We start from the raw sequence: 26,532 nt of genomic DNA, 5'->3' as shown, positions 1-26,532 counted from the left end.
TAACACTGGACTTCAAGCAACTTGGGCCATGAGCTTCTCCACCCTTCCTCCAGACTCTAGGACCTTGGTTTCCAAATGAAATACAAAACTTGCTCTCATCTGAAAAGAGGACTTTGGAACACTGGGCAACAGTCCAGTTCTTCTTCTTCTTAGCCCAGGTAAGACGCCTCTGATGTTGTCTGTGGTTCAGGAGTGGCTTAACAAGAGGAATACGACAACTGTAGCCAAATTCCTTGACATGTCTGTGTGTGGTGGCTCTTGATGCCTTGACCCCAGCCTCAGTCCATTCCTTGTGAAGTTCACCCAAATTCTTGAATCGATTTTGCTTGACAATCAGAAGGCTGCGGTTCTCTCGGTTGGTTGTGCATCTTTTTCTTCCACACTTTTTCCTTCCACTCAACTTTCTGTTAACATGCTTGGATACAGCACTCTGTGAACAGCCAGCTTCTTTGGCAATGAATGTTTGTGGCTTACCCTCCTTGTGAAGGGTGTCAATGATTGTCTTCTGGATAACTGTCAGATCAGCAGTCTTCCCCATGATTGTGTAGCCTAGTGAACCAAACTGAGAGACCATTTTGAAGGCTCAGGAAACCTTTGCAGGTGTTTTGAGTTGATTAGCTGATTGGCATGTCACCATATTCTAATTTTTTGAGATAGTGAATTGGTGGGTTTTTGTTAAATGTGAGCCAAAATCATCACAATTAAAAGAACCAAAGACTTAAACTACTTCAGTCTGTGTGCACTGAATTTAATACACGAGTTTCATAATTTGAGTTGAATTACTGAAATAAATGAACTTTTCCACGACATTCTAATTTATTGAGATGCACCTGTAAATAGTCATGTGAACATTTAGCTTTATGCTAAGTTTAAATGCTATGTCTAGCCATTTTACATGCACCTGCTACCAGACATGAGTACATATTTATCAAGAGAATCAACATTAGAACATTAATTCTTTTTTCTTTAGCAAGACCTTTGATATTAGGAAAAACAATTTTCTCCTCTGTGAAACCATCAAAAATTCCTTAAGACAAATGTTTTTAGTAGCAACACAGTTTAAGATATTTTGGCTTTTTTTTTTTTTTCCTCCAGAGAGTGCATTATTAACTTCCTGTACTGGCTGATTTTAGTCACAAAAAAAAAAAAAAAAAAAAAGTGGATAAAAAAAATAAAATCTTCCAGTGCCAAAGTAATTCACAGTATTTACATTACATTACTGACCTCAAGTAAATCAATGGAATACATTACAAATTATATTTTACACCATTTATTCTGTAGTGGAATACATTTTAAAAGTATAATATACATGTTTGTTCACATTCATAATTTGTCCTATTTTACAAGTATTCACCCTGATATGTAGAACAAGTGCTGAATCAGTACGGTCTCCAAGAAATGGCAGCAGAATGAACAAAGTGCACAGCTTCTTTAATGCCTCAGTGCTATATGTGATCAGGAATAAATGTTAGTTTTTGATCAACTGGCTGGAGGATATTAAGAGACATTAAATGACAAATGGATTGTGTGGATCTAGTCACATCAAACAGGTTGAACCCTAACCCAAACTTTGAACAGTGAAAGGATCTTGGTGCTAAACATTTCCCATTACCATCACTGGTAAGTGAAACCAGAGCATTTACCAGCCAGTGGCCAATCAGACTAATTAGATTAATAATCATACACAAGTGATTCTCACATCATTGAGGGTTGCACTTGGAGTAAAAGATCAATCTTGGTTGAATCAAGAGTTCAAATTAAGACTGCCATGAATACAAAAATTAATATTCTTAACCAGTCCTAAAATAGTGTCAAACTTCCAATATTCCTTTAAACCCACCAGAAGCTTTTCCCCCCCAATTGACTTTCAAAGCAAATGCATTACTACGAACAGTTTTACAACTTCGGGACGAATCCAATTGTTTGTGGTAAATTAACAGCATGCTACAGATGCTGATGATAGCTCAACTTGCATTGAATCCAGAACATTTTTTAAAAGCTGGAAGTATCATTAAAACCAGTTCACATATGCAAATATCCTTTATTGAAAGTTTGTTATACAAAAATTGGATAGACAAAGAAAATTGGTTTTATGTACAAAAAAAAAACAACAACAACAAAAAAAAAAAAAGTTAAGAATGGAGGCAGGCATGCTCTGCTGGTTGGAAGGTAAGTGGTCAGTCAGGAGAGGCCCATCATGCAGACGTTTCCACGGAAGAATTTGCTGGCTAAAAGTGAAATGTAAACATTAAACTGATTTACAACAGCATTGCCACAATGAATTTGTAATTATGGAGTAAGAATTCTTACACTACAAAAGTCTCTGCAACTAGAAAAATTCTAAATAGAAATTAAATGACAATTTGTTTCCATAAAATGTCTAGAAATCTGAACTTAATTCTGATTCCCCGTAACCGTGGGAACCCAGCTGAGAAATCAAATTGCTTAGATAAAAAGGAAGCTTGGGCACTGATAGATTGCTAGGCAAATTTTGCAGTAAAGAGGTATCCAGCTGAATCTCTTCTGAACCAGAAAGCCCAGAAGACTCTCTTCTGACCCTACAAGATAACAGTAAGCCTATAAACTCGCCTCATGTTCCATTTTCTCTTGGACTCCATTGCTGTTGTGGGTGGAGTCACAGTTGCCATTAACTGAGGTCTCCGGTTTAGTCTTTTTAGAATCACTGTCCTTTTTTGGACTCTCCTCATCTGGTTTCCTCTGTTCAAGAACAAAGCAGGATAGAACACAAACTTTACACTTTTCTCCTCAAAACCTACACTCTAAGCTACTAAAAGCACACATGGCCACTTCACAACACCATGCCACAACTACAATATGCCAAGTTACACTCCGGCACAATCACCACAGGAACACAGAGCAACACTGAATCTACACAAGTTCAAAAACTGAGCTCATGTACAAGCATGCATAATACACAGCATGCTAGGGGTATGTAGGAATGCAGATGTCCCTTTAGGGACAGGGGCAGGCTTTCCTTCATGCACCACAGGGGTGGCAGTAAGGGGACACATTTAACGTTTCAGTGGATTGATACTGACCTTCTTGCGGACAAGGTGAGAAATATCAGATGCAGATTTTGAGGAAGCACCATCAGCTGGCCTCACAGCAATCTGAAATAAAACCAGAGGAATTTTAAGGCGTGCATTCTATACATCATATTGGCAAGAGATTGAAGTACTTTGGAGCTCAATGGTTTTAAGCTTAAGAGCTATTTAGGAACACTTTAAGCTGGTAATGAGGTACACACAAAACATTAACCTGACTAGCTCCAGATGAAGATGGGCCACAATTTTCAGATGGGAATGCAGATGAAGTAGAGGCTCCTGCCTGTAACAGAATTAATGAGTTACAAACTATTGCCACTGTAGCCTCAATTTACATTCTGAAATGGACAGGATAACTTTAGGCGTTTTCATTTTGTGAAAGTATATTAAAAGCAACTCACAAGGGTCTGATGAATGGCTTCAGATGCTATAGCTGCTGTCCTCTCGCTCTCCTTGGCATCTTCGATCTTCTCAGTAATTTCTGGCAGTAACCGTTTCAACTCTTCTAGTTCACTCTTCTCTACCTGTGCTGCTTCTGCACCCTCTGCCTTTTTGATCACCTCCTGAAGCATAGCTGAGAAACCGATGTGGAATTTCAAAAGTCAAGGTCATAGTGTTCATGGCATCAATCCTTCTGAATAGGTGGAAACTAGTGGCAGAACTAATGACTAGAAAAACTTCCATGCAAGGTGTTAAATCAATGAAGTTTAACAAATAAGCCAATTTCGCCATTGATGCGGTCAATAGCTCTAAGGAATGCTCTGGGTTCAAAAGCGATTGCAATGGGTGTGCAATGTGCTTCATCATGTAACAAAGGCAAAGGCCCATTGTGCAATAGTTTTCCTACCAAGACGGCTTTCGATGACTTTGATGGAGTTGGAGAAGTGCTCAATGGCTTGGCTGTACTGGGCTGTGTAACTGTAAGTTGTGCCCAACTGGTAATGAATCTCAGCCAAAAGACGACTATGAGAGGGAAGGTGTTTCAGCTGCAGGGCTAAGCACTCATTGAAGTCCTCCAAAGCCTGGCTGTAGTTGCCTATACAAGACCAGTGAGATCAGTGACTCCAGATGAGCATCCAATTTCTCAATTTTAAAGGCAGCTTGTAATATCAGACACTACAAAGTATTCCTTAAAAGAACAGTTAAGCCAAACACGAAAATTGTTCATTTATTCACATGTTGTTCCAAACCCATACAACCATCTTTCATGGAACACAACAGGAGATGACAGTCAGTATGTTAGTCTGTCACCTTCCGGTTCCATTATATCTTTTTATATACAATGACCATGAATGAGGACAGATGGCATCATTCTACCCAACATCACTTCTATTCCATGGAAGGAAAAAAGGTCAAATGGGTTTGGAACATGAAAGGGAGTAAATGTCCAAATTATCATTTTAGGGCGAAACCTTATATATATATATATATATATATATATAAAAAAATAAAAAATAAAAAAAAAATAAAATAAAATCATTTTTGCCCAGACACGTCACATGCACACCTGATTCAGCTCCAACTTCTCCAAGTTTCAGGTAGATCTGGGCAGCCATTAGCTGATCTTCCTTGTCATCTTTTCTACATGGGAGGAAGAAGAAAAAAAAAAAAAAAAAAAAAAAAAATCCCTTGTTTCTCAAAAGCAAAACAATCTAAAAAGCATATATATATATATATATATAAAAAACAAAAAAAAAATATACCTTTTATAAATGACCTTGGCAACCTCAAGCATCTCCCAGGCCAACTGCAGGTTTCCAACTTCCTCCTCACTGTCCTATGAGGAAAAAAAAAAAAACCCACAACACACCTTACACACACATACGCATATAGGTACGTCAATGGAGAGAGGGGACATGTACACATTACAAACCTTCTCCTTTGCGTCACCCTCTGCTTCCTCATCATCGTCGTCGTCTTCGTCGTCATCATCATCTGAAACAGGAAAGACATTAACTTAAGTTGACTGATATTCTAATGTGAAAGCAATCACCACAGACACCCTCAGTGACATTTTTGCTTAATAAAAAGCTCCCTGTGTGGACCCCTTGAATCAGCCAAATTTAGAGATGCATCACCAGGTGAAAAGTCCTTTAACACAAATGTAAAATTTCATGTCTCTTGTGCTCCCCAGATCCACAACACTCCACTACCTCCACCTTCTTCCATAGGTTCTTCATTCTCTTTATTCCCACTTTGTTCATCGGTGCCAATCTCATCTTTCTCAGCCTTTGTTACTCCATTCGACACAGTTACATCTTCCTTTTCCAAAGCTCCTTCAGCTACACCATTCGTCTTCTTGACCTCACTTTCAGCAGGTTTCTCCTCATTGTCAGTGTGTTTGCTTTCATTTTCAACAGCTTTCAACTCGGACTTTGGCGATGCTGCATCCTCTTTTAGTGCTTTAGCTTCCTTGTCCTGCATTTTCTGCTCCTCTTCCCCCACTTCTTTCTCTACCTCTGAACTGGTTTTGTCCTCTGACATGGCATCATAAACCTGCGCCCGAAGCTCATCCCTGGTTTTCTCTGGATTGCAATGGAAATAGGACACTTATGGGTTACAGCAAGTGTCCTCCTTAACCAGACTCCCCAGTAGGCATGTGACAATCACATTCATGTCACGATAATTGCTTTAAATCACAGAATCATGGTATTGAATTACATTTCAAAAACGGGTTGAACGATAAACACCGTTGTTCTCTTAAGTTTAATTACTCCTCCTCCTCCATACCAAACTGGCATTTTAACTGATAACAAAAGAACTTTGAAATGAACCCAGGACAAATTAAATAAACCATTTGACCAATGATCCCTCAGCATTTTTATGGAACCCAAAAATACTTCCACACTTCCGACTTAACCCTTTTAGACAGTGGCTAAAGGTTCAACTGAGTTCCTCTTTCAGCCATCATGCTTCCCATTCATTTGTTTACATCAGAGTGAGCATGTGCCATTTGTGCAAAAAAAAAAGAAAAGAAAAAAGACATTTGGCTAAAAGGTTATCTAGAATCATTTACAGTATTTAAGTGCCCACAATAACAAACATTATGATATACCTTATTTTCAAACACAATTACATGCATACTCGCCACATGAAAAATGCGGATGAGTGCCTTTCTTAAACTGACAATGAGTCGATGTATAGTGGCTGAGAGAAAGACTTTCAGTTTGGTGGTTCGTGTGAAATTTCCTTTTGCAGGCGTAATGCCGAATCTCACGTACAAGGAATACAGAATTAAATTTAACAGATTCACAAAAATCTCCAAATACAAACCATCCAAGTTGTCAGCACTCTCAATCTTGGAATCATTTTGTTTATCTCCCTCTTCAGAGGATTCTTCAGGGACTCCCTCCAAAGCATTACCAAGCACTGAATTCTCCATCCTAATGGGAGAGAAAAATAAATTCAAAAACCGATTTAAAATCTTAAGCAAGAAATCTCTTTAGAGCATTAAAATCCCAATTAATCCAGATACCTGGCAAGCTCCAGAAGGGCCTTCCCACACAAGAAAAAAGCTTCCCCACATTCATCAGCAGTATCTCCATACTTTTCAGCTCTTAAAAGAAAAAAAAAAAAAAAAAAAAAAATTACATATATATATATATATAAATAAAACAACCAAAGCAATTTAATATGAACCCCATCAAATAGAAAATGCTTTACATAAAGCATTGGAATAAATAACTGCCATGTTTTACACCAAGAATCCAGAGACTGAATTACACATGTTCTTTTCATCATAATTCACATGATTATAAATAATTTCTTCCATTACTCACAACATGGCACAGGCCTCTTGGAACACACTGACTGCAGACACAACATCACCCATCACCAAGTGCCGGTTGCCTGTGCCAATCAGCTTCTTTGCTTCCTCAGATACGTCAACGGAGCTGAAAGACAAGATTTAATGTCATTAAAAGATGAAGTAAAACTCAGAGTTAAATTCAGTGCACATACGGACACCAACACACCTGTCTGGGGCACTTGATGAGCAAGGTTTCTCCTCCATACTACAAAAGACAAATGTAAACAAAATCAGGTACCCATGCAAAACTGCAAGTAGTGTTAGAAAAATAAACAATTATCAATATACATGGGAAAATCCAGACTGAATACCACCACCAGTGCGAGGACAAACTGCACTAAAGTCTCACAAGTTCACGTGCTAAGGACAAACTTCGTGGGATGCTGCCCTTGCGCGTCATATTCTTTGACATCAACCATCGAACAATAGCAAAATTTGAAATTTAATGTCACAGGCAGATTAAGACGAAAAATTATTTGGGTTTCTCACGCAAACTTTTTAAAACGTAAGATAAGCCCGACTTCAGCAAGCGAGACAGTTGCCGCAGTCTCAACGACACGCCATTCATGACTGCGTCAACAAAGTGGAATTTCCTCATTTATAGAAGATATTAATAATCTACGAATTCATATTAAACGTTCTCCCGCCAAGTGAAAGCAGCCAAACAAATCAACGGCGCCTGGAATCAACGGTGATGCCATCGCGTCGCATGTGGTGATGTTGGCGCGCGGGAGGACAACGAATCTAAACACTAGCGCGAGACATTTTCACGAGAAGCTGTAACTGCATATTTGTTATCAAATGCAGTCCGCCAAAACCTCTTATTGAGGGTTCTTAGAACTCACCCGTTTACTAACTCTGGGTTGAGAGCGTATTTAACTTGAAAATTACATTTTACCTTTCGGTAGTTGAAGCAGCTGCTGTTTCCTCGGGCATTTTAGTGGCGGTGAATAAACTAATGTACTGTTGGATGATGTGTGTATGATAAAGCTGCAGGTAAAAAAAAAAGATGGCTGGTTTGGCGCCTTTAAATACGGATACAACCAGTACTTCCGTTGAACTACGACCCTGTCACAAAAACGCGGGAGAATAAATTTAAAGGGCAAGTAACCAAATTCCACGGCGCATAAAGGATGGCAGGGAAAGAGTCTTTCGTATTTATGAGGAAAGCGCGGCTACCTGATTGGTTAGGGTTGGGTTTAGAGGTAGTGTAAGGGTTGGATTATAGTTTCTCCGACCAATCAGGTAGTGCTTTGATGAATATTATCGAATTGACGAATCAGTTATCACTTTCCTCATGAATATAAATAACGGTGCGGTACAAACGCTATGAGAGTATTACTGAAAGGTATAGGACAAAGTAGTTTTTTATCAATTGTTTAACAAGTTAAGTTTTTACTTGTTTACATGTTTAAAGTCTGAAATCAGCCTCTCACTTGTTAATAAAATTCCATTACTTAAAAGAATATTCCCGGTTCAATACAAATTAAGCTCAATCTACTGCTTTTGTAGCATAATACTGAGTACCACAAAAATGTATTTCGACTTGCCCCTCCTTTTCTTAAAAAAAAAAAAGAAAGAAAAAAGAAGAAAAAATATGGGTTCCAGTGAGGTACTTGCAATGGAAGTGAATGGGACCAATCAGTAAACGTTAAAATACTCACAGTTTCAAAAGTATAGGCACAAGACAAACAATATGTGTGTTAACATGATTTTAGTGTGATAAAATCGCTAACTAATCTTTTCGTGTAAAGTGATAGCCAATTTGACCATTTTGTTGCCATGACGATGTAGTCAACAAACCCTAAATTATTGTAAAAAATTATGATTTAAACAAATTTACAGCTCAAATAATACATTTGTTTTAACAAATGAATTAATGTAAGTGCTTTTATAAAATTATAAGCTTCACATTTCTGCCTTTAAACCTTCAAAAAATTGGCCCCATTTACTTCCATTTAAGTGCAAACAACGTAACCTTGATTTTTTCTATTTTTAAAGGAGGGACAAGCAGAATTTTATTATTATTATTATTATTATTATTTTTTTTTTTTTTTTTTTGTGGTAATCAACATTATGCCACAAATGCTGTTGATTGAGCTTAACTTATATTGAACCCGGCATAAAGTTGCACTCAGTAATTTTTCCACATTAAAAAAGTTTAAATCCTTAAGACATTCATTGTAATTTTACAGTATATGTAGGAAATCATTATCACTCACATTAAAATGAAGACTCCAGTCATATCTGTAACCTTATAAAAGCTATTTTATTCTTCATGGAAAGGGTCCACACATGGGGTCTGCCATGTTAGAATCACATGACCAGCCTAATACTACTTGCTTAAACTCAGTAATCTTCATTGATTAAAGTAGTCATGGCTGACTGTGAATACTACATTTCTACAATGGCATCTGAAACTGTAAACTATTGATTTTAAATTATGCTGCATCCAAGCCACTAGGTGTCAGTGTAAGTCCAAGATGACACAAAGACAAAAGTTACTGAGTGCACCTTTAAGATATGACAGGCAAAGACTAATCACAAATCAGTACCTCTAATCTGAAATACTTTACATATTTTGGCCCAGCTGAAACATAGGTAAGAACACAATGCAGAGTAGTCAATACTTCAAACTACTATTTATTATGTGTACTCAATATTCTGGGTGCAATATTAAAGTACTGATTTGACACAGAAAGGTGTAAGAATTCACATAGGATTTAGAGTTCATGCAACCTTGCTTTTATTACAGCAGCATATTGATAACAGCAAGGATGTAACCACTTGTTCAATATTTTGGGGAAACAAACATAAAAGAATCTGCCATAGAAAAACACATTAATAGAACATTAATCTGAATATAGAAACTTTTTTTTTTTAATAGAATAGAAACTTTTATTTATATTGGTGGATGTGATAGACACATGCAAGGCAAAAACATAAGAGCACATGTTTCAATATGTAACAAAATGTTTTTATTTTTTGTAAGTATACAGATGTTTGAATCAACATCTTTTAAGACACATAATATTGCAAAACTATGTATTAATAGGGGTCATTAAAAGGATAGTGAGGATGTCCTGCATCCCGGGGTACAGACTTCCCATCAACCTACAAAAAGTAAACATAAACAACAACTCACTTAAAAAAAAAAAAAAAAAAAAAAAAAAAAAAAAAAAACATTACTGTTCATAGTAGCTAACTACTTTTAGATTGGATTTTAACTGCTGATCATTTTTAATTTGGAACACTTTTTGGCACACTCTTAACATATGAATGCTACAAGAACTCAGAAAGCACCTTCAGCTTCTTTAGTTACTTTTAGGGTAACCTATTTGTAAGTACTATGGTGTAGCCGCAAACTTACGGTTATGGATGGCACAATGTAACGCCAGCCCCTATTTAATTCTGTCATATGACTCATTTCCTCAGGTTCAAGAGTGAAATCAAACACCTGTGAATGAAAATGTAATAAATTCACTGCATTGCTACAATACTTTGCCTTAAACACTACTTCAAGTGAATAATATTGACAGAAAAAGAATAAATCAACATGCAGAAACCTCAATATTCTCTTTAATCCGAGACTCTGTAATGCTCTTTGGGATAGTCACTACTCCTCGCTGAGTTTGCCACCTGTGAAAATACCAACAAATCACTACAATGTATTAATCAGTAAAGAAATACCATACACATCTAGTGCCATTATTACCTAATGATAATTTGTGCTGGAGTCTTGTTGTACTTCTTTGCTAGTGCAGCAATGGTTGGCTCCTCCAACAGTACAGGTTCCTCTGGATGCTTCCAGGCTCGATCAGGAGATCCTAGTGGACTGTAGGCAGTCATCACCAAACCCCGATCCCGGCAGTGAGCTAGCAACTCAACCTGTGAAAGGTATGGATGGCACTCCACCTGCAAAACATTATTTGTACTCTACAAACTAAAGGGATATCACAAAAAAAGTAATGGCAGCAACTGACCTGTGCACAGTGCTAGGGTGGTTGCTTACTGGTTTTGAAAAACACTGAACCCTTAGTATAAACAATAGTAATTGTGACCACAAAAATATATAAAAAAAAGCTAATTTTTTTGGACCTGTAACATGGTAGGTTTGACGTTTGCAACTGATAGGATGTCATCAATCTGTCTGCTGTTAAAGTTAGAGAGTCCAATGGCTCTAACAAGGCCCTTGCCCACAAGCTTTTCCATAGCAGCCCATGTCTGCTTGTAGTCTATTTCGTCATACAGTATGGTTCCATCCTCCTTTCTAGGAAAAGGGGTATCACCTCGTCTGAAAAAATAAGAGGATAAAAGACAGGACTGTAATCTGAGAAAATGGATTAGGTGGTTAAAAAGACATTTGACCTCATTGCTCAAGGGACATATGGGCAATGTTTATTGTGCCAATAAACCATGCACTTAGACTACAACAGACTCTTGTGCCCTTTAATATCTTATAAAAGCTGGGCACATTTTAGTGCTTCTTGGACTTAAATGTGCATATAGAAATTCTAAATACATAGCACTGATAAAAGCCTTTCTACCTTGCAGGCTGTATACAGGCTGGTTGAACCTATTAAGGCAAAACTTGGCCTCAAATCTCTGTTAAAAACTTTCATTATGAGATATAATGTGAAGAACTCACTGGAAGGCATATGGCCAATGGATGAGGTAGAGGTCCAGGTACTCCAGGTTCAGGTCTTTCAAGGTCTTTATCAGGGACGGCTCCACATCATCTGGGTGGTGTTTAGTGTTCCACAGTTTGGAGGTCACAAATACATCCTCTCGCCTTATGGCCTGAAAGAGGACAGAAGCTGTAGTGGACATGGTTCTTTTCTGAGTGCGTATTTCATATAAATAATATTTTTGTTTGACTTACTTTGTCAGGCCCCAGCATTTCCTGGAAAGCTTCACCGATCTCTGGCTCGTTTGCGTAAATGGAAGCACAGTCAATGTGCCGATAGCCAGATTGCAATGCCCAAATAACTGCCTGTTTTACCTGCATTTGATAACACATTAAAATACTACTTATTAGAGGTTATCCTGAAGTTAATCATATGGCACACACAAAAACACCATAAAGTAAAATCAATAAGTTATTCAAATGTATTTTTTATTATTATTATTATTGAATAACATTAAATAGCCTTGAAGAACTGTATGTCCTAGTTAGCTCAACCCTATTCTCATCATTCCAATCGAGCTGGGCCACTAAAAAAAAAAACCTCACCTTTCCAGGTTCACTCTTCCACGTGCCAAGTCCCACAAGAGGCATCTTTCGTCCAGTGCTGAGGACAGCAAAATCATTCATACTCATCCTGTGTCGTGTGCCTTCAGAAATAAGATACAAATACCACAATTCGAACAATGTTCCTGGCAAATCAAAAGTTTGCAAAGAGATTAGGCAAAGTGCATATTAAATGCGTGCTCACTGCACAAATAAAGACTTGCAATCCAATTCCTATAGACTATTTGTTGCGAAAGCTGCAAGGTGTTTGCAGGCTGCTCAGTATTAAAACAGCATAAGAATGAAAGGAAGTGTATCCTGCTGAGTTGTCAGCTGACTTCCACAGAAACTCCAATAGGATGTCAATATCGTAAAAACACTGTACTGTTCGGGATAGCATATATTTAGGCATAGCAAATTATATAAAATGAATCTCTTAAAATTGAATTAAGCCTTTGCATTTTAATACAATTTGTAGGTAGATTATGGAAGAATGCATAACTGGCACACCCATTGACATACTGTGCCAGCAAGATTATTTTTGCTCTACAGTGTCTAGTTAGTACCGCAAACAGCAAATACAGTTCACGTTGTATAACGTATCAGTCTTCGACAACAACATATATGAGAATGAATAACAAGACGCAGAGCACGTTGAATATGCTGCATTCTCTCCCTCCATAACCAGGTCAAAGTGTGTCTTGTGTCGAATAATTAAAAATAAAAAAATTCCCTTTGGTCTGTAATAGTGTAATGCTACTTACTGTGTAGTTAAAGGGTGGGTGAAAACAGATAAATATTTAAATGCTTCTTTTTTCTTTCTACTATAAATCTCCACTTTCACATTCGTCTTTTGTTTTCGGCGATTTGCATTATTTGTGCATATCGCCACCTACTGGGCAGGAGAATTTATCTTTTTCGTTTGTGTTCAGCAGAATAAAGTCTTGCACATCTGGGGCCTCCAAGAAACACATTTCCAGTACAGTACACCCCATTTAAATTTGGTTACTGATCAAATGTAAAATAATTATTAATATGAAACTAATTCAAGTGCGACTTTATCAGTAAACTCCATAGTAATCTAGAATTTCAATTGTTTTGTTTTTTCCCCCTTTTGAAGTCATTTAAAAATTATAATCAGGCAGACAAAATTAAAAGGATCAGTTTGCAGATGACCTGCATATAATATTACCTCCTGACACTTAAATAAGCATGCAATTACAGTGATACATGAGGTCAAATACTCTCTTGAACTAATTTCCAATTGGAAAAATTTTTTCCTTCTCAAGCCCAACAATTACAAGGTTCAGTTTTCTTAAGCTTATCCCAAAGTACTACAACAGTACTAGCTAGAGTGGTTGTTTGGTCCAGCTTTCTCTTGGCTTGAGCTGTTCAAGCTGTTTTTTTCTGAAATCAGAAACTGAAACAATGCACACAATAATGGGAAATGTTTGTTGACAGTTGGAATCATTGTCTTTATAACAGATGAAATGCTACCAATGGTAAAACTACACAAGTGTTTACTTTACAGAGTATAGCGAATTCGGGATGAAACTTACAAACAGACAAAAAACAAAACTCTTCAAACTGTGGTTGTAAATCTTAATTAAAAGTATAAAACAGCATCAAAAAACCTCAGATGAATTAATTTGGCTAGGTGATTTACACAAAGAGATTAAGCTTTTATGACATACATTTCTTTGTATTTCCCTATTTTTCAGAGGACAAAAATATCTATAAAAAAAAAAAAAAAAAAAAAGAAGAAATTCACTCATTTCCTCTTCGACTCCTCTTGTGACTCTTCTTTGACCGACTATAACACAAAGAGAAAAATACAACATGAAACAAAATAAGACTGGGAAAAAAATAAAAGACAATAAATTCTAAATTTTGTTGATATATCCAAACCTCACCTTTCTGGGGACTTGGAGTGACTACGATGCCGATGACTTCTGTGGTGACCTGAAAGGAAATATGACAATATTTCTTACTGTCAGTTTCAACAAAAACACGCGAAGTCGGCACACTGTTAATATGCTCACCAAGAGACAAACAAATGTGATGCTTCGAGCTACATGCTCTTCCATCAAATCGATGTCTGATGAAGAGAATGTAGCTCGAAATGACATGAGCTGCGTGTTTTCATCTCTTTAGTGAAAAGTAAAAAAGAAGATTTACATGGATCTCTAATTATTAATATTTCAATAATTTATTGTTCTGTGCAATTTATTTTGTATACTTCAAAACAGCTTGGCCATACCTGGAGATTTGGAGCGATGCCTTCTATCTCTGGATCTGCTGCGGTGTCTACGGGGACTTTTACTGCGATGGCGGTCCCGATCTCGCTCACGTCTGGGTGATGGGCTGAATGAGCAGAGAGTAATCAGACAATTGTATGAACTGCATACATTTTTTTAATCTCAATAACCTCTTACAATAACACCATAATAATATACCCAACCACTGATCTCTCTAAAAATCCACAGCAAACCTTTGAATAGTTAATAACAGATTGCACATACCTTCGTCTTTTAGGTGATCTGCTTCGTCTAAATTGAGGCAAAAAGAATCAGTACATGAATTCATCTTAAACTGTATATCATTCTGACAACATATGATGTTATCAACTTAAAATAATAAATGATTCCAGAACTACTAAACAACAGTTTACAGTACATACAGAATGTATTGCCACGTACAGTGGCATATTAAATATTCTGATTAAAGAGGATAAGTGGAGCTGTCACTGACCTTCTTGGTGAGCGGCTGCGTCTGTAGCGTGGAGATGGAGATCTGCGAGGCCGGTCCACATCTCTGTAACTTCGTCTGTGTGGCTCTGGTGTTTGAGCTCTCTCTGGCTGCAGTAGCCAAATGGAGGCAAAAAATTACATTTACAGGAAATTTTTACATCATTCTATACACCACAATGGATCGTTTTGGGATGGATTGTCACACATTAAGAGTTCACTTTTACCTTGTCTTCTTCCTCATCCTCTTCTTCACTGGTCTCCACCTCATCCAGGTCTTCCTCCAGGGCACTTATACGAGTATCCAGAAGCTCGGCTTCCTCCAAAACCTGCCTCTTCTGTGATGATAAAAGACAAACACGCTGGCCCATTATTTTCTGTCATATTCAATGTACTCGACTCAAAACACTTCCTGTTTTTTCTTTGCAGTACTGTGAACATCAAAGTCTAACCAACCTGAAGTCTAGGGAGGATGATGTCACACATTCGCTCTGCATGAAGGAGCTCGTCTATGAATTCATCCACATGCATCAACTCAAACTCTACGTAAAAAAAGTCAAGCATTATTTGAAAAAGACCTTTCTGCAAGGAGAAAACATTTCATATCAGACAACCATTGAATACTTAGCTCTGTGCATCAAACAAAGTCCTTACCTCCGTTTCTATTCTGGCTTTTGATTTTTCTGTAGTCATTGTATAATGGCTCTAAATATTTGTAACAGTCCACAGAAGTTCCAGTCAGGCGCATATACATTGCTCCAAGCATTCGGACATACCTAAAGAAAAACTATTCAGTAACACAATGATCCAAGACCTCAATGCAAAGCGTGAATCGCAAAATGACAAACTGCAAGCACAGAATATTACATTGAACACTGACTTGAAATCTTCATTTTTGATGAATTCTACAATGATGTCCTTTTCCGGCTGGATCTGCAGCATCTTCAGGGTTAGACATAAGAATGGAGTCGGCTTGATATTTCCTCCATATACTCCACCAACATACTTCAGCTCCATGGCTTTGTCCACGACAAGCTCAGCTACATAAGATAGAGGGGACAAAGTTAGATCAATTATGATTGGTATATCAATTTCTTAAATATATAAATGCATATATAGGGTGATATATTAGGTAAATGTAATGAACCAATGCTGAGGTTCCTCGACTATATAACTCATTCTTTGTCAGTATAAATATCTCATATCTCAAGCTCGTCAACTTCCAAATATAATGCTACAGGAGGGTAACTTATTTCCATTGTAATTCTATACATATGGTAAATAAATATTGCTTTTTTCAGTCCATGGTAAAAATCGCCACATATACAACTACTAGAATATCTTGTCTAGCACACTTACCTGTAAGTCCAAAACATTCCTCTTTCCAGTACTTGGACTCATATATACGGGTCCGTATAATCTTCTCCACAAGATATTGAGGATTTGTTCCATGTATACTATTAGCATCTTTTACAGTTCTATTGGCCATGATTTAAAAAATATAAATGAACCAAAAACCGGAGCGCTATTGTGCCATACAGAAATACAGAAAGAAGAATTACTTCCGGGAAAATGCGTGCGTCACATCCGCAAGGTCAAGCGGGGCGGGAATATTTTTCTGACCAATCAAATACTCTTCATGCGCTTCATTCGTAACTTGCGCGCGAAATAATCGCGTGTCGTGCACGAGAATGCTTCTGTCTGCTGTGTTTGATGTTTTATTTTCTAACCGATACGGGAACGGATAGTGTGATAATTGTAGTGTTACATGTTCTCGCGTTTAATAAAGACATTTTATACGGTTTCAAAAATGTACAGTTGGTGAGTAAGAAAGAGAGGTGTTGGAGATTTAAAGTTAACTACATGGGGAATGAATACAAAGAAATGTCTATTTCTAACATTTATTTTTTAGATATTAACGATGTGAATTTATAAACAACTTTGGTACCTTATCTTAGTGTGGTTGCCATTGTTACTGTTGTGCGCTAAAGTATGTATGTAATAAGGTAAGTAACTGATGTTGTGCTGTGCTGTGCTGTGCAGATCTCTTATCCATCTGAGCTATAACATGAGCCGCTACACCATAGACTGAGAATGAGAAGAAAGTACAAATGGAATGGGATACCGATAAAGAAGACATAAAACTGAAAAGGCTTTACTACGAGTAAGTGCACAAATTATGCTTTGATGAAGCTGTACTTAGACAGTGTTGTGCGCGATTAAAACTCTACATGGGTCAATGACGTGACGCAAATTTTGTTGGTCTGGTTCGATCAAGTTATTTGGTTTAAACCAGCGTAGATACCAGGAGGGGTGAGGGGGAGGTAACCCCCTCCCCTATATGTATACCATGAACAATGGAAACATGTAAATGCTTCACGTTGCAACCCCCTCAAAGTTCGAGCCAAATCTATGCCCTTGGGTGTAAACCTCTGATTTTATTATTATTATTTTTTTAAATCTGATTCTTGAAAAAAAGGAAGTAAATGTTGACGTAAGTAGTTAGGGGGGAAAAGCTGTGAACTTTTTTGTTTTAACATTAATTTGTTTTAACATTAAGACATTAATAATTTGAAAAACGTTTGTCCACCAAATCAAAATCAGGTGATGTAACCTGTTGTCAGAGAGGACTCCTTTAGACCCTCTTGACTGTGAAGTTTCATCAAAGACATCAGAATATCAGATATTTTACCTTTTTTTTTTATAAAAAGTCACATTTTGTTGAGGTGAAATGGCAAACTTTTATAAACATGAATTTGTCTTTATATTCGTGACTCAATAATTCATGATGTTTGTACTTTGAAATATGTTTGTCATTATTTAATGATTTATTTACAGTATGTACATTCATGTGTATACAAGGTGCAGATAAAGTATTTTAATGCCTTTTACTGTATGGTAACACCACTTGACATTTTGAAGTCATTAAAGCTATTTTTATTGTGTAGAAAATGCTGTAAATGTTTTTCCAAAAATTATGAACCCAACATGGACACAGATTACATTTCTACGAACCTGACACATGTTATAAAGTAGATTTTAAAAAGATTAATTTTTTCACTTTTTGTAAACGACCCGTATATTTCTCTATCCATTGGTTCCCACGGTCATGAAAAAATGGAAATGTTAGGGAATTAAAGTTTTTTGATTTTCAGACCTGGAAAATTCATGGAAATTTCAAAAGCGAATAGAAATTGAATAACTAGAAATGCTCAGTTCTATAATGATTCATCATTTGGAAATTGCTCATTGTGTGTGCAGTCTCTATTGAATGGATTTTAAAAACTCTTAAGTAATCGCAGGTGAAAAGTCTGGGAAAAAATTATGGGATTTTACTGGCCAAAAAAGTGTTGTAATCCTGAATGTAACAGCAACGATGATTTGATCAATCCTCATTCAGATCCATGGCGATTTCTGTGGAGGGGAGGATGGAAAACTCATCAGTGTCGTTAGGTCAATACATTCTGATTGAAGGGGATGATGATGACAGTCCCTTTGTGGCACAACTTCTCAAACTCTACTCTGATGGTAGGAATATGTCATATCTTACAATGTCCTACAATTGTCTTCATCCAGAATATGTATACTACCATTTTGACACTAATCCTCATTGGTTAATGGAACATGTGTCTCCAGATTCAGAAAAGAAAAAGATTGCTGTAGTGCAGTGGTTTCTGCGAATGTGTGAAGTACCGTCGAACAAGCGAAAGCTCTTGGGAAGAGACCCCCATCCTCAGGAGATTTTTTACTACCAGGACAACTCTTGTGATAATGAAGTGGATGCAGAGACTGTTCTTGCCGCAGTACAGGTATGCACACCTATATGGTTTGTAGGATCTGTAATATAGAAAGTCATCTCATTTTTATACACTGTGAATGTGCATCACATGAAGACAAAGCAGGGCTTATCCACCCATCTACTGTAAATACTGCAAATTAGCTGGTCATTCTGTTTTGAAAATTAATTGTATACGTGTGTTTATATATTTGCTGGTAGATTGAATATGTCCCAACTGAAGCTCCTTTCCCAGAGGGCAAGAGGAAAGACATACTTTTTGTCAAACTCTTATGGGACACCAAAGCATTCCGAGCGTTGGATCCTGAGCTGATGCAACCCCCTCAGAGCCCTAAATCCCTCCCACCATACACACGGCGGCCACATGCTCGTATTCTTCCGACCCCAGACCCCACGGTAATAAAGCGGGCCATGTCGTGCACCCTCACCTGTGGCAGCATGAGCACTAGCAAAATGACCTCCAGCAAGGCGGAGTCACTCCACTCGGCCTCCAAACTCTCAGTGGCTAAAGCTCTTAGTGCAAAGAGGAGAGCAGAGCTACCTCTGGACCACATGTTCACAAGAAGCTGGATTTGTGCAGTGAGTCTCATGTTTAACTAAAAATTCCATCCATCCATCCATTGACAGTAATGTTAGACATTGCATATATTATGCTTTCAAAAAGTTCCACCAAAGCACTGATATTGATGTTTTTGTTATAACTTGCCAGGTCCAAGTAAAAACATGACTCGAGATGATGTTCTGGGGAGATTCTTGATGAACACAGAGACAGAAAAAACGCTGATGTCTCGGTTGAACTCGTCTCCAACTGGCCGTGTCTCCATTTCTATTAGACAGACTCCACTTAATGATGAGGAACATAATGCTCCTCTGTCCTTACACAGCCCTGATAAACCCAGCACAACTGCACAGAATAAAGACAGTGCATCCAGGTGCTGGATATGTCTTGAGATACAGTTTGTTGTATGATACATCTGTTGATATGTGGTCTGGGTTCATGTCCTAAAAGATTTAGCACTTCATGGCCATGCTGACTGTTTTATTTCAAAAATTGCTTTGGTAAAGTTTGTATTTTTTTTTTTAGTGTTAAAATACTTTCTCCTACCTTTTGTAGGTTTATGTCACTGAAGCATATTAACACGGTGGCTCTTTGGCACTTTCAAAAGACTGCTCTTTTTGGTTGAGCGTTGGCTCAACCAACAGAGATAGTTGGAGTTTAACTACAAGTTTGTCCAAACAACGAAAAATATGATTAAAAGGGTGGAAGGAGTGTTTGGGCCTCCTGAAATTTCTTTTGGTGCAGCTAGTGGCACGTAAATCACATGCTTTAACTTTATTGTAGTGCAGTGAATATTTAAGGCTGTTGAAATGATCTTGCATGTGAGGTAACTGTAAGTAGAGTCTAGTTATGAGTCCAACTGCCCTTCTAGTGCCTTTCTTGGGGTGCAGCCGCTTGGAGATGATGATCAAGAGCCACTAATTAGCACAGGCATAACTTCCCGGAAAAGAGAGGCAACCCCCAGGAGAGCAGGTTTAAGAGGCCTGAAGTGAGTTCTGTTCCACTGTCTCTCTTTTATATCAGGTACAGAAACACACATGGGATTTTTGCTTTTCTTTTTTTAAATTCCTTTCCCACTTGTTAAAAATGCTTTTAAGCACACAGCTACTACTAGTTTTAATAATTTCACTGGTCCACTTCTTCATGTGTTGATGTGTTTGATATGTGACCTAAATGTATGACATTTGCTCTCGAACCAGGGTGAGAACGCTATCCAGGAAAAATGATTCCCCTGCACTCAGAGAGCCGGCACTGGCTGCTCTGTAAGTATTGGAATTCTCTATAATCTTATTAATATTTCTGTTCAGTGTGGCCACTCATTTACAGCTGCACTACTTCTACTTGTGTGTTTGTGTGTGATAGGATTGATTGTCTCTGTGATACTGACTTTCACAGAGGATTGAGATTTCATTAAATCTCAAAACAAGATAAAAACAGTACAATACAAACTTATTGTTGTCTTTGATTGCTTTTCACTTTACCTTTGAATTGGAATTTTTTTTTACCAGAAGGAGGCAGAATATAACAGATTAAGAGTTTTTACATGAATTGGTCATTCTCAGCCACAGCCAGTTCAGAAACCAAGCTGGCAAATAAAAGAGGACCAAGGTCATAGATAATTTTACCAGTACACTAGTGTAGGGGAATTATGAGAGGCAAAAGGCACTTTTTCCCCCCTCACTCTCTCCTTCTTCTCCCCAATTTGGAATGCCCAGTGTGCTCTAAGTTCTTGTGGTGGCGTAGTGTCTCGCCTCAATCTGGGTGATGGAGGACGAATCTCAGTTGCCTCCGTGTCTGACACCGTCAATCCGCGCGCATCTTATCATGTGGCTTGTTGAGCACGTTACCGCGGAGACATAGCGCATGTGGAGGCTTCACGTTATTCTCCGTGGCATCCACGCACAACTCACCACAAGCCCCACGGAGAGCGAACCACATTATAGTGACCACGAGGAGGTTACCCCATGTGACTCTACCCTCCCTAGCAACCAGGCCAATTTGGTTTCTTAGGTGACCTGGCTGGAGTCACTCAGCACGCCCTGGATTCAAACTCACGACTTCAGGGTTGGTAGTCAGCATCTTTACTCACTGAACTACCCAGGCCCCCCACAAAAGGCGCTCCTTAAAAAAAAAAGAAAAATTACACAAATGTGTGTAATTAAAGCCAGACAACTAGAGTGACGAAGACAGCCGAGATCTTGACTAACTTGTAAACATTACAAAGCATGAATAAAATGTAATACAAAAACAACCATTTAATGTAAAATAATCAACAGGTCATTCACAGCGTTGGAATGTTAGTTTTCCAGTGTGACTAGTAGTTTTGTGAGAGTAGTGGATTCTGCCAAGTAGTCTGTATCAGTCAGGTTTAAACACATTGTCTTTTTCTCTGACTCTGCACAAACTGTTAAGAGCTGAAGAGGAGCATGAAGATTCACCTGTCTGGTCTGCTGCTGCTGCTACTTGCTCTAACAGGATGTCGTCTCAGCTTGTGTCCTCACACATCAGAATGCAGCTGTAAGTCACAGTTTTTTCTTAGTGATAAAAAAAGAGAAAATGAACCATATCGAAGAAACGCATTTGAGTGCATTTTGATGTGTTTTTCTTATTTTAAAATCAACATGAAATCAAAATTGGCCATGTTTACTTAATACACATTCTTGTTCTTATCTTGTGAGCCATTCATCTGTGCATGCTATTTTTTTTTTTTTTCAGTAAAATGTAATGACTTTGTACACTTCTGAAACACTTTTCTTTCTGGCTGACATCATCCAGCCCCCTTATTTTCAAGCCCCTCCCCTTCAACCACCTGCCACATAGAGAATAATTTTCATGATCCAGTCAATTCCCAATGGATAAAATAAGGTCTAATCCTACTGAATATACTGTTTCACTTGCAGGTTGCGAACACAGTTTCTTGTTGACTTAAAAAAAAAAAAAAAAAAAAATTGAAGGAATGTTAATTCATCTTTGTTTTTAAGGAATTTGCTTGGCAACAAGGTTGACCTGCAGTCAGATGGTGAGGACGAAGATGATGATGACGACTGCTTTGTACCTGCTAAGATTGACCTTCAGAGTAGCGATGAGGAAGCAGAGGCGAAGATAGACAGTGAAGATGAACTCGTAGTGAAGAGGCGCAGAGGTTCCAAAACACCATGCACTACAGAGAAAATACGAGCCTCTGCCAGAACCCCACGCAAAACACCCACCAAGAAGGTACCACGAAGTTGTCACCCGCTATGCGTGCAAAGTGTGAATCGCAAAATGACAAACTGCAAGCACAGTTTTTTTTTTTATTTAGTTTTTTTTTACATAAAATATTGAAAACCTGGAAATGATGAAACAGATTTCTCGGCCTGGAAAAGCCATGGAAATCTTGTTCTCTTTTTATAGTGAATATAGATTTTTTCTAGGTATGCTCTGCTCGAAAATATTTAATTGTCTAGAAATTACTCTGTGAGCACAGGGTCTAAAATGAATTAAAAAAAAAAAAAAATATCCAGTAATCACAAACAACAGGAAAAGTAATGGAAATTCATTGGTCAAAAGGTGTGGGAACCCTGAACATTGCATGTGGCCAGGGTCGCCGATAAGGGGGTACAGCTGGACCTTTTGTCCCGGGCCTGGGCTTGAGGGGGCCCGGAGTAGAGGTGGGATCCACAGAAAGGCAATTCCATATTGTAGAGCACATATAAACACGGAGACAGCGTTCAACCGAGAAAGCCGTCCGGGTAGCCCCACATTGATGGTATAACTGTCCCCACCCTCCAGGTCGGACAATGTACTGTCCAAGTGTGACCTGCTGAACATATTTGGTACTGGGCCCAAGAATTCCTACCTGCAGCCCTGCATGTGGCAATTAATTTAACTCTGTTTTATTTCATTTCAGACTGCTCCAGCCACCCCGCTTACACCACGCCATGCCATTCCCAGCAGGAATGCGCCAGCCAGGAAACCAGGGAATGTTCTGGAAGTAGCACAAGCACGGTAAGTGATAACACTAATGGAATTCCCACCAGACTGTTTATATAATTGAACCAGTATAAATAACTTGGTCAACAAGCTTCACCAGAAAGACCATGCTGGTCAACCAGCTTCACCAACTTGGCTTTTATGATGAACTGCATGGCTGTGCTTGTAATATAGCTGGCTGCAAGATTCAAGTCAAATTTTATTTATAAAGCACATTTAAAGACAACTGATGTTTATCCAAAGTGCTGTACAATCAGTAAAATAATAATAGTAATAACAAAGAAAATACAAGAACTGTAAAACAATTAAAAAATCTAAAAGGTAATGGGCAAAATACAGATTCATTTCAAACTATCAAAAGCTAAAGAGGAAAGATGAGATTTAAGGGTAGTTTTAAAAAATGGCTTGAATGAGCGGACCTCACGTGAAAGGGGAGATTGTTCCAGAGTTTGGAGGTGATGACTGAAAAGGCCCGATCACCTTTCAGCTTACAATGATAATGGTGGACAGACACCAGAAGTTGATTAAAGTATCTTTTGTTAGAGTGTTCTGTCACTAATGTTTTAAGGTGCAAGACCAAAAACGGCCTTATATACATAGAGAATTTAAAAATCAATCCCAATCTTAATAGGTAAACAGTGAAGAGAAACCAGTATGGGGGAAATATAAACCCTTCTTTTTCGACCCCCAATAAAAATCGGGCTGCAGAATTTTGAACAATCTGTAAATGTGATAAAGCAGATTGAGACAAACCAATGTACAGAGAATTACAATTGATGAACCTTGATGTAGTGAGAGCATGGATCACAGTTTCCAGGTCTCGTTTCAGAAAAACAAGTAGCACCCTCCAAATGCAGACTTCGAATTCTAAGATATTAATATGCTTGATATACGCTGTCTACAAAGGTCGTGTCCTGCCTAGCACACACCCAATATACTTTGGTTGTAAAAATACCAGCTAGACCAGCCCTGACAGACATAAACCAGCCTGGACTGGCATGGATATTTATGCCTGTCTGCAACCCCATTTCTGAAAAAGTTGGGACAGTATGAAAAATGCTGATAAAAACAAAAAAGAGTGATTTGTAAATTATATTTATCCTTTGCTATATTGAAAGCACTACAACTACACATTATATGATGTTTTACCTTGTGAATAGCATTTTTCTCTTTTGTACAGTAATTTCAAATCAGATGATTGCAACACACTCCCAAAAAGTTGGGACAGTCGAGTGTTTACCACTGTGAAACATCACCATTTCTTCTAATAACAAGTATTAAGCTTTTAAGCACTGAAGACACAAGTTTAAGTTTAAAAAGTGGATTTTTTCCTCCATTCATCCATTATGCAGGTCTTCAGCTGCATAATTGTTCAGGGTCTTCATTGCCGTATTGTATACGCTTTATAATGCACCACACATTCTCAATGTGCAGGACTGCAGGCAGGCCTATCTAGCACCCGCACTCTTTGCTTATTCGGCCAGTATGTAGTTTGAAGTTGTCCTGCTGAAAATTCCAGGACATCCCTGGAAAAGATGGCAGTATATGCTGCTCCAAATTTTTTACATATCTGTCTGCATTAATGGTGCCCTCACAGATTTGCGAGTTACCCATGCCATGGGCACTGACACATCCCTGGCCCATACAGACACTGGCTTTTGGACCTGACACTGATAACAGCTTGGATTTTCCTTTTCCTCTTTGTACCGGAGAACACAATGGCTGTTTTTCAAAAACTATTTGAAATGTGGACTCATCGGAGCAAAAAACACGGTTCCACTGTTCTACTTTCCATCTAAGATGAGACTGAGCCCAGAGAAGTTGGCAGCGCTTTGGTGAGTGTTGATGTAGGGCTTCTGCTTTGCATAGTAAAGTCTTAACTTGCATCTGTGGATGCAGCATTGAATGGTGTTGACTTACAGTTTTATTAAATTAATCCCAAGCCCATGTTCATGATATCCATTACAGAAATGATGTTTTTTAAGACGGTGATGTCTGAGGGATCAGATCAAGCACATTCAGAAGTGCTTTTTGTCTTGCCCTATACGCACCGAGATTTGACCATATTCCTTGAATCTTTTAAATATGTTGTGCACTGTAGAGGGTAAAATGGCCAAAATCCTTCCAATTTTTCTTTGGGGAACATTGTTCTCAAAGTGCTGGATTATTTGCTGAAGCATCTGTTGGCAAATTGACAAATCTCGAATGATCCTTGCTCTTGAAGGACTAGGCTGTTTTTGGAGGCTCCTTATGTTCTATGACACAATTGCCTCACCTGTTTAACATCTCCTGTTTCACATTGCTTTGCTATTTTAACTCGTCAAATTGTTACTAGTCTTAAATTGCCCGTCAACTTTTTTTTTAGAGTGTGTTGCAATCATCTGATTTTAAATGACTACATTTATATAAAAAAAAAAGACAATGAAATTCACAAGGTAAAACTTCATATAATGTTAAGTTGTAGTGCTTTCAATATAGCATAGGGTGAATATAATTTACAAATCACTCCTTTTGTTTGTATTAGCATTTTTCATACTGTCTTAACTTTTTTGGTATTGAGGTTGCAAGCTGGTCTTCTCAGCCAGGCTGTACTCTGATGTTACTCAGAATTGGTTAGCTTTTGCATTTGTCCTGTCTGTTTCATAAATTAAAAAAGGGGGGGTCTTGCACCGATTTTCTGCAGGCACCAGTGGCAACCCTGGCTCACCAGGTGCCTTAAGGAAGATAAACATTTTTAACAATTTTGTAGTTTTAGATGTTTGTTGATTTTGGTATATTTTTTGTTTAGCATGCAAAATGACCCAGTTTCAAATTAAAAAAAGCCAGTAATCACTGTGCTTTTTCATTATTTTTGATGTTTTGGCACGTTATGAAGCTGGGTAGATGATAGAATGTTTAGTATAAAGCAGATGATCTGCAGAAGGTGCGATTCGATTGGACTGACTAAATGTGAATGGGTGATTTCTGCCACAGCATTTTAGACAAACCGTTTATTTGACCTTCAATAATCGTGTAACTTCTCAAAGATACAAATAATTTTTTTGGTAGATTGGTATGCAGAATGCTCTTGGCTAAAAAATCAGATGGTGCATGTGGCAAGACGTTTCTGAATTGAGTACATAAAATAAAATTTGAGAGATGATAAAGTAAAACATTTTTGTCTTGTGTTTTTTACAACAGGTTACATGTTTCTGCAGTCCCTGAGTCTTTGCCATGTCGAGAACATGAATTCCAGGACATCTACAACTTTGTGGAGAGCAAGGTCATTGATGGCACTGGAGGGTAAGACTGACTCTGCCATTCAGATTTAACAAACCTATATCTACAATACAGTTATAAAGTTTACTTTTGCCTT

General features: G+C 38.0%; 3 protein-coding genes and 1 pseudogene across 6 annotated transcripts; 1 reads left to right on the top strand and 3 right to left on the bottom strand.

Annotated features, from left to right (window-relative positions):
* Positions 1-1,254: 1,254 nt before the first annotated feature.
* LOC127446666 (nuclear autoantigenic sperm protein-like) lies at positions 1,255-7,973 on the bottom strand. 2 transcript variants are annotated; one of them, XM_051707790.1, is made up of 15 exons: positions 7,772-7,973; positions 7,040-7,078; positions 6,845-6,958; positions 6,541-6,621; positions 6,339-6,448; positions 5,216-5,590; positions 4,939-5,000; positions 4,769-4,842; positions 4,573-4,646; positions 3,913-4,101; positions 3,467-3,639; positions 3,280-3,348; positions 3,060-3,131; positions 2,586-2,718; positions 1,255-2,224 (listed from the first exon to the last, which is right to left on the bottom strand). In XM_051707790.1, the coding sequence occupies exons 1-15, from the start codon at positions 7,807-7,809 to the stop codon at positions 2,196-2,198; spliced, it is 1,632 nt and encodes a 543-aa protein (XP_051563750.1). In that variant the 5' UTR covers positions 7,810-7,973; the 3' UTR covers positions 1,255-2,195. The 2 variants fall into 2 exon arrangements, with proteins under 2 accessions (XP_051563750.1, XP_051563749.1); XM_051707789.1 differs by lacking the exon at positions 5,216-5,590 and having other exon boundaries at positions 7,772-7,956.
* Positions 7,974-9,602: 1,629 nt separating this feature from the next.
* akr1a1b (aldo-keto reductase family 1, member A1b (aldehyde reductase)) lies at positions 9,603-13,002 on the bottom strand. 3 transcript variants are annotated; one of them, XM_051707792.1, is made up of 9 exons: positions 12,868-13,002; positions 12,107-12,207; positions 11,756-11,875; positions 11,522-11,673; positions 10,972-11,167; positions 10,589-10,788; positions 10,440-10,512; positions 10,244-10,330; positions 9,603-10,017 (listed from the first exon to the last, which is right to left on the bottom strand). In XM_051707792.1, the coding sequence occupies exons 2-9, from the start codon at positions 12,191-12,193 to the stop codon at positions 10,015-10,017; spliced, it is 918 nt and encodes a 305-aa protein (XP_051563752.1). In that variant the 5' UTR covers positions 12,194-12,207; positions 12,868-13,002; the 3' UTR covers positions 9,603-10,014. The 3 variants fall into 3 exon arrangements, with proteins under 3 accessions (XP_051563752.1, XP_051563751.1, XP_051563753.1); XM_051707791.1 differs by having other exon boundaries at positions 9,603-9,987; XM_051707793.1 differs by lacking the exon at positions 12,868-13,002 and adding an exon at positions 12,703-12,772 and having other exon boundaries at positions 9,603-9,987.
* Positions 13,003-13,553: 551 nt separating this feature from the next.
* On the bottom strand, positions 13,554-16,393 carry prpf38a (pre-mRNA processing factor 38A). Its single transcript, XM_051707794.1, has 10 exons — positions 16,210-16,393; positions 15,731-15,890; positions 15,505-15,626; positions 15,307-15,392; positions 15,078-15,188; positions 14,855-14,961; positions 14,626-14,652; positions 14,364-14,467; positions 14,017-14,065; positions 13,554-13,916 (listed from the first exon to the last, which is right to left on the bottom strand). The coding sequence occupies exons 1-10, from the start codon at positions 16,337-16,339 to the stop codon at positions 13,871-13,873; spliced, it is 942 nt and encodes a 313-aa protein (XP_051563754.1). The 5' UTR covers positions 16,340-16,393; the 3' UTR covers positions 13,554-13,870.
* A 151-nt stretch (positions 16,394-16,544) lies between these two features.
* Positions 16,545-26,532, top strand: part of LOC127446424 (origin recognition complex subunit 1-like) — a 28,965-nt pseudogene continuing 18,977 nt past the window's right edge.

Source organism: Myxocyprinus asiaticus, chromosome 9, assembly GCF_019703515.2.
Source record: "Myxocyprinus asiaticus isolate MX2 ecotype Aquarium Trade chromosome 9, UBuf_Myxa_2, whole genome shotgun sequence".
NCBI classification, from domain to species: Eukaryota; Metazoa; Chordata; class Actinopteri; order Cypriniformes; family Catostomidae; genus Myxocyprinus; species Myxocyprinus asiaticus.
Note: the sequence above shows the minus strand (reverse complement) of the source record. Positions and strands in the feature narration are given on the sequence as shown.

Bases quoted from the DNA above. Each gene is read 5' to 3' on its own strand.
- LOC127446666 (XM_051707790.1), bottom strand. From the start codon at position 7,809: ATGCCCGAGGAAACAGCAGCTGCTTCAACTACCGAAAG. The intron at 7,079-7,771 runs GTAAAATGTAAT...TGTCTTTTGTAG, and splicing joins GCTGCTTCAACTACCGAAAG to TATGGAGGAGAAACCTTGCT. The intron at 4,102-4,572 runs GTGTGCATGTGA...GGTCTTGTATAG, and splicing joins AGAAGTTGGAGCTGAATCAG to GCAACTACAGCCAGGCTTTG.
- akr1a1b (XM_051707793.1), bottom strand. From the start codon at position 12,772: ATGCAGCATATTCAACGTGCTCTGCGTCTTGTTATTCATTCTCATATA. The intron at 11,168-11,521 runs GTGAGTTCTTCA...TTATTTTTTCAG, and splicing joins CATTGGCCATATGCCTTCCA to ACGAGGTGATACCCCTTTTC. The intron at 9,988-10,243 runs GTAAGTTTGCGG...TACTTTTTGTAG, and splicing joins ACATTGTGCCATCCATAACC to GTTGATGGGAAGTCTGTACC.
- prpf38a (XM_051707794.1), bottom strand. From the start codon at position 16,339: ATGGCCAATAGAACTGTAAAAGATGCTAATAGTATACATGGAACAAAT. The intron at 14,962-15,077 runs GTAAAAGTGAAC...TGGCTACTGCAG, and splicing joins AGGATGAGGAAGAAGACAAG to CCAGAGAGAGCTCAAACACC. The intron at 14,468-14,625 runs GTATGTGCAATC...CTGCTCATTCAG, and splicing joins AGATCACCTAAAAGACGAAG to CCCATCACCCAGACGTGAGC.